At 43.7% G+C, this 13480-nt stretch overlaps 1 protein-coding gene across 2 annotated transcripts in view; it reads right to left on the minus strand.

The window, feature by feature from the left end:
• Positions 1–11426, minus strand: part of LOC109870896 (raftlin-2) — a 45277-nt gene extending 33851 nt beyond the window's left edge. The window contains exon 1 of one of the 2 annotated variants that reach the window (XM_020461589.2): positions 10763–11426. In XM_020461589.2, coding sequence (XP_020317178.1) covers positions 10763–10901 — 139 coding nt within the window. In that variant the 5' untranslated portion in view covers positions 10902–11426. The remainder of the gene's footprint in view (positions 1–10762) is intronic. The other variant, XM_031805770.1, reaches the window with a different exon arrangement.
• Positions 11427–13480: the final 2054 nt, after the last annotated feature.

Consider the following 13480-nt stretch of genomic DNA (forward strand, 5'->3'; position numbering starts at 1 on the left):
TGAGAGGATCTGCAGAATAGAATGGGAGAAACTCCCCAAATACAGGGGTGCCAAGCTTGTAGCGTCCTACCCAAGAAGACTGTAATAACTGCCAAAGGTGCTTCAAAGTACTAAGGGTCTGAATACTTATGTAAATGTCATATTTCCATTTTTTTTTATACATTTGCAAAAATGTCTGTCATTATGGGGTATTGTGTGTAGATTGAAGGAAAAAAACAATTGAATCCATTTTAGAAAAAGGCGAAATGTAACAAAATGTGGACAGAGGGGTCTGAAAACTTTTTGCCCACTATTTGCCCAGTGCTCAGAAAGTTACTTTTCTAAACCTTAATGACAGAACATTCAAGCAATAAAGGTGCTCAAAATGGACCCATTTTGCATACCCCACCATACCATGAGACATCCATGTCTGTCACTGGAAAACATAAACGGTTGAGATTGATATCATTGAAAAACTTACAAAACAGTTTTTATAAAACATACCTTAAAAACGTCAATGATCAAAAAAGGCATAAACTCCAATTGTACCGTGTTTTGGTGTGCCCACCATCGGTTCAGACAAAAATGCTCTTGAATAAAGGGCGTGTTTCATATTTTTGTTGATACAGTACATGTACTAAAATTGGAATACAATTGAAATAGTAACTTTCAAATTATTCCACAAAGATGGTTGGAGGTCCACACATCAGAGAATGTTGACCTGAATGGGAATATCTGTTGTTTTAAATTATGCAGTCAATTCTCCCTAGGAAACCTTTTGAAATCATAGAAATCTAGATAATAGAATAGACTCTGTCAGTTGAAGATGACATTTGATGGTGGCAGCCATCTTTGTGTTAGTAAAAATGGAAATTCAATTTAAACATCAATGGTGTAACAACTAAATTGCAGTGGTCTGAAGGATAGGTCCATTCTATCAATTATATTTCTAGGATTGAAATGACACCCACCCTGTATTCAAGAGCAAGTATCTCAGCTGATAGCGAGCACAAAAACAAAATACTGTGAAAATAGGGTCTAAGCTACAATATATGCAAATATGAAAAAATATATGAGTTTACGCGTTTTTAGATATTAGATTTTTTTTAAAGATGAAAAAATATCCATTTCTATTCAAATTTTTTTTTTTTGAAATTATAAAATTGTTTGACAACGCTGTTTTTGATTGAATTCAAATAGATTTACTCTCCTATGAACTTCACGTTGGTGCTCATGAGTCCTTTTACGTGGAAATCCAGGTTCAGCAGTCAGAGATAACCAACCTCGGACAGACTACTTTAGTCATACTATTTTAGGATAACAGGGTGGGTGGATACACTCATTCTCAAATCCTTTCATGCATCCTTCAATCCCATCAAACTGCAATATTTAATGAATACATCTGTCCATACAACTTCATCAACAAACCCTTCCCTGTGCATTTATCCATCCATCCATCCATCCAGCTCCTTTCCATCCCCGCCCTTGTATTCCTTCATCCCCCACTCAGCCCAGTAGAGTCCCACTGGATCAGCAGTGTAATGCTCACTCTGCCCCTCTATTCACGGGCTGCTGTCCAGCCTTTGTCCTGGGTCCAGCGGAGTGCTCCAGCTCTCCCCCATCCCTCCCTCCTTCCATCCACACTGACTACGGGGCTGAACTAAATCAGCTTGTGAGGCTTTAGCCATTAGCCACTTTGATGTGCTGCCCCAGGCCTCTGCTTCCACCACAGGCAGGAGTAATGGAGCTTTATAAGGAGGCCAAGCTACTGGGGTGCAACTGGGACTGGGCGGGGCTGAGCTGCTACTGGGCGGGGCTCAGCTGCTACTTGGCTGGGCTGCTGCTGGAGTGGGCTGTGACTGGGCGGGGCTGAGCTGCTACTGGGCTGGTGGGTGGGGGTGTGCAGGGAATGGGAGGGGATCCCAGGCCAGAGAGATGGACCTGTGTGTTACACTGGATGAATAGCCCGGCGTTGAGCTCCACTAGGGAGTTTTTGCTCTAGAGCTCAGGTGGGACCCATCACACACAGTGAGATGGACACCGCCCACTCAAAAATCAAATCGTTATTGGTCACATACACATGGTTGGCAGATGTTAATGCGAGTGCAGCGAAATCCTTGTGCTTCTAGTTCTGACCGTGCAGTAATATCTAACAAGTAATCTAACAATTTCACGACAACTACCTTATACACACAAGTGTAAAGGAATTAATAAGAATATGTACATGTAAATATATGGATGAGCGATGGCCGTGCGGCATAGGCAAGATGCAGTAGATGGTATAGAGTAGAGTATATACAGTTGAAGTCGGAAGTTTACATAGCCAAATACATTTAAACTCAGTTTTTTACAATTCCTAAAATGTAATCATAGTAAAAATCCCCTGGCTTAGGTCAGTTAGGATTACCACCTTATTTTAACAATGTGAAATGTCAGAATAGTAGAGAGAATTATTTATTTCAGCTTTAACTTTCATCAAATCAAATTAATTTATATAGCCCTTCGTACATCAGCTGATATCTCAAAGTGCTGTACAGAAACCCAGCCTAAAACCCCAAACAGCAAGCAATGCAGGTGTAGAAGCACATTCCCAGTGGGTCAGAAGTTTACATACACACAATTAGTATTTGGTAGCATTGCCTTTAAAATTGTTTAACTTTTGTCAAACGTTTCAGGTAGCCTTCCACACGCTTCGCACAATAAGTTGGGTGGATTTTGGCCCATTCCTCCTGACAGAGCTGATGTAACCGTCAGGTTTGTAGGCCTCCTTGCTTGCACACACTTTTTCAGTTCTGCTCACAAATTTTCTATAGGATTGAGGTCAGGGCTTTGTGATGGCCACTCCAATACCTTGACTTTGTTGTCCTTTAGCTATTTTGAATCAACTTTGGAAGTATGCTTGGGGTCTTTGTCCATTTGGAAGACCCAAGCTTTAACTTCCTGACTGATGTCTTGAGATGTTGCTTCAATATAGCCACATAATTTTCCTGCCTCATAATGCCATCTATTTTGTGAAGTGGACCAGTCCCTCCTGCAGCAAAGCTCCCCCACAACATGATGCTGCAACCCCCGTGCTTTACGGTTGGGATGGTGTTCTTCAGGCTTGCAAGCATCCCCCTTTTTCCTCTAAACATAACGATGGTCATTATGGCCAAACAGTTCTATTTTTTGTTCTTCAGACGAGAGGACATTTCTCCAAAAAGTACGATCTTTGTCCCCATGTGCAGTTGCAAACCGTAGTCAGGCTTTTTTAAATATCGGTTTTGGAGCAGTGGCTTCTTTCTTGCTGAGCGGCCTTTCAGGTTATGTCGATATAGGACTCGTTTTACTGTGGATATAGATCCTTTTGTACCTGTTTCCTCCAGCATCTTCACAAGGTCCTTTGCTGTTGTTCTGGGATTGATTTGCACTTTTCACACCAAAGTACATTAATCTCTAGGAGACAGAACATGTCTCCTTCCTAGTACTTGCGTACTATTGTTTCTACAGATTAACGTGGTACCTCCAGGCATTTGGAAATTGGACCTAAGGATGAACCAGACTTGTGGAGGTCTACAATTTGTTTTCTGAAGTCTTGGCTGACTTCTTTTGATTTTCCCTTCATGTCAAGCAAAGAGGCACTGAGTTTGAAGGTAGGACTTGAAATACATCCACAGGTACCCCTCCAATTGACTTAAATGATGTCAATTAGCCTATCAGAAGCTTCTAAAGCCATTACAGAATTTTCTGGAATTTTCCAAGCTGTTTAAAGGCACAGTCAACTTAGTGTATGCAAACTTCTGACCCACTGGAATTGTGATACAGTGAATTATAAGTTAAATAATCTGTCTGTAAACAATTGTTGGAAAAATTACTTGTGTCATGCACAAAGTAGATGTCCTAACCAAAACTATAGTTTGTTAACAAGACATTTGTGGAGTGGTTGTAAAATGAGTTTTAATGACTCCAACCTAAGTGAATGTAAACTTCTGACTTCAACTGTACATATGAGTAATGTAAACATTATATAATATGGCATAGTTTAAAGGGACTAGTGATACATTTATTACATCCAATTTTTTATTATTAAAGTGGCTAGAGATTGAGTCAGTATGTTGGCAGCAGCCACTCAATGTTAGTGATGGCTGTTTAACAGTCTGATGGCCTTGAGATAGAGAGATTGAGTCAGTATGTTGGCAGCAGCCACTCAATGTTAGTGATGGCTGTTTAACAGTCTGATGGCCTTGAGATAGAGAGATTGAGTCAGTATGTTGGCAGCAGCCACTCAATGTTAGTGATGGCTGTTTAACAGTCTGATGGCCTTGAGATAGAAGCTGTTTTTCAGTCTCTCGGTCCCAGCTTTGATGCACCTGTACTGACCTCACCTTCTGGATGGTAGCGGGGTGAACAGGCAGTGGCTCGGGCGGTTGTTGTCCTTGATGATCTTTATCGCCTTCCTGTGACATCAGGTGGTGTAGGTGTGCTGGAGGGCAGGTAGTTTGCCCCTGGTGATGTGTTGTGCAGACCTCACTACCCTCTGGAGAGCCTTACGGTTGTGGGCGGAGCAGTTACCTTACCAGGCAGTGATACAGCCCGACAGGATGCTCTCAATTGTGCATCTGTAGAGGTTTGTGAGTGTTTTCGGTGACAAGCCAAATTTCTTCAGCCTCCTCAGGTTGAAGAGGCGCTGTTGAGCCTTCTTCACCACGCTGTCTGTGTGGGTGGACCATTTCAGTTTGCCCATGATGTGTACGCTGAGGAACTTAAATGTTCCACCTTCTCCACTACTGTCCCGTCGATGTGGATAGGGGGGTGCTCCCTCTGCTGTTTCCTGAAGTCCACGATCCTCTCCTTTGTTTTGTTGACGTTGAGTGGGAGTTTTTTTTCCTGACACCACATTCAGAGGGCCCTCACCTCCTCCCTGTAGGCTATCTCGTCATTGTTGGTAATCAAGCCTACCACTGTAGTGTCATCTGCAAACTTGATGATTGAGTTGGAGGCGTGCATGGCCACGCAGTCATGGGTGAACAGGGAGTACAAGAGAGGGCTGAGAACGCACCCTTGTGGTGCCACAGTGTTGAGGATCAGCAAGGTGGAGATGTTGTTTCTTACCCTCACCACCTGGGGTGGCCCATCAGAAAGTCCAGGACCCAGTTGCACAGGGCGGGGTCGAGACCCAGGGTCTCAAGCTTAATGACAAGTTTGGCGGGGTATTATGGTGTTAAATGCTGAGCTGTAATCGATGAACAGCATTTTTACTTAGGTATTCCTCTTGTCCAGATGGGCTAGGGCAGTATGCAGTGTAATTGCGATTGCGTCGTCTATTGGGGCGGTAAGGAAATTGGAGTGGGTCTTGGGTGTCTAGGGTGTCAGGTAGGGTGGAGGTGATATGATCCTTGACTATTCTCTCAAAGCACTTCATGATGACGGAAGCGGGGCGATAGTCAATTAGCTCAGTTACCTTAGCTTTCTTGGGAACAGGAACAATGGTGGCCCTCTTGAAGCATGTGGGAACAGCAGACTGGGATAGGGATTGATTGAATATGTCCGTAAACACACCAGCCAGCTGGTCTGTGCATGCTCTGAGGATGCGGCTAGGGATGGGAGTCTGGGCCGGCAGCCTTGCGAGGGTTAACACGATTAAATGTTTTATTCACGTTGGCCGCTGTGAAGGAGAGCCCGCAGGTTTTGGTAGCGGCCCGTGTCAGTGGCCCTCTATTGTCCTCAAAGCGAGCAAAGAAGTTGTTTAATTTGTCTGGGAGCAAGACGTCGGTGTCCGCGACGGAGCTGGTTTTCTTTTTGTAATCCGTGATTGACTGTAGACTCTGCCACATACATCTCGTGTCTGAGCCGTTGAATTGTGACTCTAATTTGTCTCTATAGTGAGCTTTGCTTGTTTGATTGCCTTGCGGAGGGAATAGCTACAATATTTGTATACGGTCATGTTTCCCATCGCCTTGCCCTGATTAAAAGCAATGGTTCGCACTTTCAGTTTTGAGCGAAAGCTGCCATCAATCTATGGTTTCTGGTTGGGGAAGGTTTTAATAGTCACCGTGGGTTCAACATCACCGATGCACTTGCTAATAAACTCACTCACCGAATCAGCGTATACATCAATGTTGCTGTCCTATGCCATCCGGAACATATCCCAGTCCACGTGATCGAAGCAATCTTGAAGCGTGGAATCCGATTGTTCGGACCAGCGTTGAACAGACCTGAGCACCGGTGTTTCCTGTTTTAATTTATCTCTATAGGCTGGGAGCAACAAAATTGAGTCGTGGTCAGATTTGCCGAAAGGAGGGCGAGGGAGGGCTTTGTATGCGTTGCGGAAGTGTAGCAATTATCCAGAATGCTGCCAGCCCATGTCGATCATTCAATATGCTGATCAAATTTAGGGAGCCTTGTTTTCAGATTAGCTTTGTTAAAATCTCCAGCTACATTAAATGCAGCCTCAGGATATATGGTTTCCAGTTTAAATAGAGTCCAATGAAGTTCTTTCAGGGCCGTCAAGGTGTCTGCTTGGGGGGGATATACACGGCTGTGATTATAATCGAAGAGAATTCTCTTGGTAGGTAATGTGGTTGGCATTTGATTGTAAGGAACTCTAGGTCAGGTGAACAAAAGGACTTGAGATCCTGTATGTTGTTATGATCACACCACGACTCGTTAATCATAAGGCATACACCCCCGCCCTTCTTCTTACCAGAGAGATGTCTGTTTCTGTCGGCGCGATGCGTGAAGAAACCGGGTGGCTGTACCGACTCTGATAACATATCCCGAGTGAGCCATGTTTCCATGAAACAGAGAATGTTACAATCTCTGATATCTCTCTGGAAGGCAACCCTTGCTCAAATTTCGTCTACCTTTGTTTCAAGAGACTGGACATTGGCAAGTAGTATACTCGGGAGCGGTGAGCAATGTGCCGGTCTACGGAGCCTGACCAGAAGACCGCTCTGTCTGCCCCTTCTGTGGCGCCGTTGTTGTTTTGGGTTGCCTACTGGGATCCGATCCATTGTCCTGGGTGGTGGTCCAAACAGAGGACCCGCTTCGGGAAAGTTGTATTCCTGGTTGTAATGTTGGTAAATTGATGTTGCTCTTATATCCAATAGTTCCTCCCAGCTGTATGTAACAATGTAAGAAATAATACATAAAAAAATAAATACTGCATAGTTTCCTAAGAACGTGAAGCGAGGCAACCATCTCTGTCAGCGCCAAAAGCTTCCCTTTCTCTGCTTCCCTGGCCACTCACTCATCTAGAGATTTCACTGTGATCTGGACTTGCCAGGGTCTTATTATCTGTTCTCAGTCTAAGGTGTTTGTGTTTGTGTGCGTTTTGAGTGAGAGTGTGTTTTGTGTGTGAATGTCTGTAAATATATGATATTTGTTCAGTCTGTTGGAATGTGAAATGTGTTTTTATGCCAGCAAATTGGCCATCAGATTGAGCTTTTTTGTGCGTTTGCAAGCATGCTTGACTGTGATGTTGTTTACTTGCACTTGTGTGTGTGTCAGAAATGTTTCTTTATTTCAAGGAGAACCGAAGGAGAGGAGAAGGAACATGTTATGGGTTCTAACTAATCCCCAATCATCAGGCAGGTCCAGTGTTGATGTTAATACTAAAGCTAAAGCCCACTGGTTTGGCCTAAAGCCCAGAACAACAATGAAACAGATCATAGGTGGGTGATTAAGGACATTAGTTCTAACCCTTAATAATCTGTTTAGCTCTACCTCACACTGAAACATCTTTCTCAGAGGCTCTGCAGCAGAGAGCATGGTAATCAGTCAGCCTGTCTATCTATCTATCTATCTATCTATCTAGTGGAATGCACTGGTACTGGAGGTCATGGGAGACACTTGGCCTGGTACTGGAGGTCGTGGGAGACACTTGGCCTGGTCCTGGAGATCGTGGGAGACACTTGGCCTGAAACTGGAGGTCGTGGGAGACACTTGGCCTGATACTGGAGGTCGTGGGAGACACTTGGCCTGATACTGGAGGTCGTGGGAGACACTTGGCCTGATACTGGAGGTCGTGGGAGACACTTGGCCTGATACTGGAGGTCGTGGGAGACACTTGGCCTGATACTGGAGGTCGTGGGAGACACTTGGCCTGATACTGGAGGTCGTGGGAGACACTTGGCCTGATACTGGAGGTCGTGGGAGACACTTGGCCTGATACTGGAGGTCGTGGGAGACACTTGGCCTGATACTGGAGGTCGTGGGAGACACTTGGCCTGATACTGGAGGTCGTGGGAGACACTTGGCCTGATACTTCTACACCTGCATTGCTTGCTGTTTGGGGTTTTAGGCTGGGTTTCTGTACAGCACTTTGAGATATCAGCTGATGTAGGAAGGGCTATATAAATAGATTTGATTTGATACTGGAGGTCGTGGGAGACACTTGGCCTGATACTGGAGGTCGTTGGAGACACTTGGCCTGATACTGGAGGTCGTGGGAGACACTTGGCCTGATACTGGAGGTCGTGGGAGACACTTGGCCTGATACTGGAGGTCGTGGGAGACACTTGGCCTGATACTGGAGGTCGTGGGAGACACTTGGCCTGATACTGGAGGTCGTGGGAGACACTTGGCCTGATACTGGAGGTCGTGGGAGACACTTGGCCTGATACTGGAGGTCGTGGGAGACACTTGGCCTGATACTGGAGGTCGTGGAGACACTTGGCCTGATACTTCTACACCTGCATTGCTTGCTGTTTGGGGTTTTAGGCTGGGTTTCTGTACAGCACTTTGAGATATCAGCTGATGTAGGAAGGGCTATATAAATAGATTTGATTTGATACTGGAGGTCGTGGGAGACACTTGGCCTGATACTGGAGGTCGTTGGAGACACTTGCCTTGGGAAAAATACAGTATCAACAGCAAGCATCAAATGTGGCTAAGATCCCCCACATAGAATAAAGATAACTCTGTGACACAGCCAGACAAGCAACACATAAACGCATGAAAAGCATTAGGCACAGCAGTCCTTTTAATTCTTGACCAATGAGCATCAATATATCTGTTGTATTTCCAGACACTTTCTGGAGTATTCCTGTTATTCAACAGTGTGTGGATGTCTATCTATTCTACACAGGCCTAGAGCCAGACACGAGGCACTCTGACATAGCAGAGAGAGAGGCATTCTTGTGATGTGCTTTTTGCTTTGCCTCTGAGACATCTGCAGGCCAGGTGCTCCGCACTCGGGAATGGAGCTCAGTCACGTTCAGGGTTATGTACGCTCCAAAAAAAGACCCCCAGGACATCTATTATACAGCTTCTCTCTGTCTCCAGTCACCGCTCCTCATTTCAATAACATACTCAAGTTATTTAGGGTTGAACTTGACAACCTGTACCACAGTCTTATCATGTACATAGTAGTACTAGACATATCATTTGATATTTAAAATAAGTAGTACAGTATTTCAATGAGGTATACGAGGCCATGTTTTCTTCTTGACCAGGTTTCGGTTGGTATGGAAGTCACCACCAGCCTACACAGACTGAGACTCCTATATCCAGTTGAACTGGTCTTGGTCATATTTGGCTGGTGTGGAGGAAACTCATGACTTTCTGCTGATCTCCCCAAAAAAAGCAGTTTTGAACAAACACACACACGCTTGTTGAGAATATACTCAAATGAATCCCAGCTATGTCCAGATACTAAAATGGTCTGTGCTGTAGAATAAGAGTGACTGTATGAACTCTATCAACTAGTGGGCTTTAATCCCAACCCCTGGGTTGGGCACCATGCCACTCTTTACTGTGTCAGCCCAAACCCAATAACCCATGCAGACCTATCTAATCACATCTAAAGCTCATAGCCATGATGACACAGAGGTACCACAGTGAGCAAGAGAGTGGTGGCTCCCCAGGGAGTCCCAGTATACAGACCAAATGTCATTTGTATTAGAGCAGAGTATCCCAAACTGGGTCCTGGGGTGAGCGTTTAGGGGTTTTTGCCCTAGCTCTACACAGCTGACCAACTCATCATCAAGCTTAGATGATTTGAATCAGATGTGTAGTGCTAGGGCAAAAAGACTAACCCCTGTATTAAGGATGGCATTGATGACCATTATTTGATTTCAACACCATTGTTTCGATTCTACCGAACACTTTATAAACCAACACTCAATTCAAAAGGACACCAGCCACTGTTAACATGAGTTTACTTAATCATAATTTCCCTTCCAAATAGGCCACCATGGGTACAACATCAACTGGCCTGAGTCTCCAAAACTCTTCATGTCGGGATTACACAAAAAAATAAAAATCTGTTTGACGAAGGTCTGTTGTGGCAGTTCCAGATGATCATGAATCATATTCTAATGTGGTGGCAGGTGTCTGCAGTAGTAGGTACTGTATCGTTCATCCCACATGGATGCGCGCGCGCACGCACGCAAAAAAAATCCTGACCTATTTCTCTGGATAATAAAATGACAGCGGTTGCTAAGAGAACAGAGAGTAGCCAGAGCACAGGAATCAGGATACACACATGTAGTTCGTTCCAATTAGGATCAGCCCAAAGAAAGACGCTTGTATTTGAAAAACAAATCTTCAATTTGTAAGACAATGTTTGAAAACGAAAAGCCATACATTGTAAAAATGGGGGCAAGACTTCGAAGTAGCCCAGGCTATTTCATAAGAAAATAGTCATCCATGTTTATTTGTTTTCTTACATTCAGTTAGTGTAGCAGAGTCAATATCTAAAGAAACATTGTTTAGAATAAATCCAGAGTAGCCCGTTTTGTTTTATCAATGAATGTTTGTTTTATCAATGAATGTGAGATGATATCCTAACGCATAACGTTACCTTCCAAACTGAAGTCCAGTAGCACATACTCGTAAACGGTGTCTGTTATGGTCTCCACTTGCGGTCTCTTCAGAGTGGAGTATATCTTCCCGGGGCTACTGTCCTCTGGGTCTTCCAGTTTCCTCAACCCGCAGCCCATAGTGCCGTGGCGGGATATCCAGCTCACACTAACCGGGCACGATGACAGTTAGCCGACAAAACAGAGCTTTGCTATTGCTATAAAGTTAACCGGATTGCTCCATCCAGGGTGGGTTGACGCTATAAAGCCGTTTGACGTTGCCCCCGGATAATCACTGTCATAGGCAACCAACCACAATATAAAATTTGCAATTTTATATTTTTCTGTAAATAGTTATTTTTCAACGCACCGTGCGTCTAAAAGCGTGAAGCTCTCGTTCTTTGGAGAAAAAAAACTAAAAGTTACAATAATTGAGAACTCCACCACTGCGCGCGAGCGGCTACTTTGTTGCTAACGTCGACTTATTGGCAACAAATCCACTTTTAGTTTTCTTTTCGCCTATCAAATTATATTATTCGTATCATCCACTTAAAAAAACGAGAGTGATTTTAGTAAAGCCGAATAATAAATGTGTGAGTGATTCATGAAAGCCAAAGCGTGGCTGCTCGCAGGAGGGAGAAAACATGGGAGGACCGAAGGAGATTTGTGCAGTATGATATGGCCTGTATTTTAATGGCTGCTTGGTTTATTTACTAAATATAAATATTTCTGTAGGCTATAGATGTAGCACACTAGGCACAGTCAGTTCGTCTATTTTTGATTTAGGCTCAATTTGGTTGAGTTGTCAACTAACATAATTTCAACATGAAATGTCACTATGACATGTGATTTAGGTTGACAGTTGGTTGAGAACAAGACGAAACACCCTTACTTTGATGACTTACTGCAAATCAACATCATCACATTCAATTGTTGGGTTGAAAAGGACCTGGAAACAACGTTGATTCAACCACTTTTTGCCCAGTGAAGCCTAGTGATGTTGGGCTCTATAATCTTTATAGAAAAACCTTTGCAGGTTCTCAATGAAGTTGTTTTATGTGATGAGGCAATACTCATGTACATTTAAGACACCAGTAGATACTTTTGAGTGCATTGCTATGACTCAAAGCCACTGGAGATCATTAAAGTTCAAAGAAAGTGAATGAAACTTGTGACCAAGGCATGACTTCACCTGCTCAAAGTTTTACACACCAAATCCTTTATTTCACCAGTCATTTTCATTATGACACTGTTGGACCATGATCACCTATACAGATGGACCATGATCAACTATACAGATGGACCATGATCACCTATACAGATGGACCATGATCAACTATACAGATGGACCATGATCAACTATACAGATGGATCGTGATCAACTATACAGATGGACCATGATCAACTATACAGATGGACCATGATCTTCCTAGTTCAAGGAAGATCATGGTCCATCTGTATAGTTGACAGTCAGTCTATTGATCCAGCTTTTCACTACTTGTCAACAATGAATTGGAGGACCATTATTGACTCTGAGCAAGAGGTTATTGAGAGTGGTGGGCATTTTGTCCATTTCAATTGAAGCTGTTTTACCAATGGAAAATGATTTCCCTTAGATTAATCAATTCTATTACGTAATATCCCTATCACTAGACATGGGAACTAGACACAATCAGTAATATGCATTTGAACCAAATTGACTCAAATTAAGTCTGTGTGTTTGTGTGGGTGGGTGTGTCTCTCTCTATTTCTCTCTCACACACACAGACTGTGTGTGTGGTGGTGCAACATGCAGTCAACACACGTCTGATTGTTGAATTGTAACTGGGATCATTGAAGCAGCTGAGAGCGAGCCATTATAATAGCTGGTGGTCCTTATAGGTTAAGGCAACAGCACCAGGTTTATTTCACCGTTATTTAACCAGGTAGGCTAGTTGAGAACAAGTTCTCATTTGCAACTACGACCTGGCCAAGATAAAGCAAAGCAGTTCGACACATACAACAACACAGAGTTACACATGGAATAAACAAACATACAATCAATAATACAGTAGAAAAGTCTATATACAGCATGTGCAAATGAGGTAGGATAAGAGAGGTAAGGCAATAAATAGGCCATGGTGGTGAAGGAATTACAATATAACAATTAAACACTGGAATGGTAGGATGTGCAGAACATGAATGTGCAAGTTGAGATACTGGGGTGCAAAGGAGCAAGATAAATAAATAAATACAGTATGGGGATGAGGTAGATTGGATGGGCTATTTACAGGTGAGCTATATACAGTTACAGTGATCTGTGAGCTGCTCTGACAGCTGGTGAGGGAGGTAAGAGTCTCCAGCTTCAGAGATGTTTGCAGTTTGTTCCAGTCATTGGCAGCAGAGAACTGGAAGGAGAGGTGGCCAAAGGAAGAATAGGCTTTGGGGGTGACCAGTGAGATATACCTGCTGGAGCGCGTGCTACGGGTGGGTGCTGCTATGGTGACCAGTGAGCTGAGATAAGGTGGGGCTTTATCTAGCAGAGACTTGTAGATGACCTGGAGCCAGTGGGTTTGGCAACGAGTATGAAGCGAGGTTCAGCCAACGAGATCATACAGGTTGCAGTGGTGGGTAGTATATGGGGCTTTGGTGACAAAACGGATGGCACTGTGATAGACTGCATCCAATTTGTTGAGTAGAGTGTTGGAGGCTATTTTGTAAATGACATCGCCAAAGTCGAG

Source organism: Oncorhynchus kisutch, linkage group LG26 (genome assembly GCF_002021735.2).
Source record: "Oncorhynchus kisutch isolate 150728-3 linkage group LG26, Okis_V2, whole genome shotgun sequence".
Taxonomy (NCBI): Eukaryota; Metazoa; Chordata; class Actinopteri; order Salmoniformes; family Salmonidae; genus Oncorhynchus; species Oncorhynchus kisutch.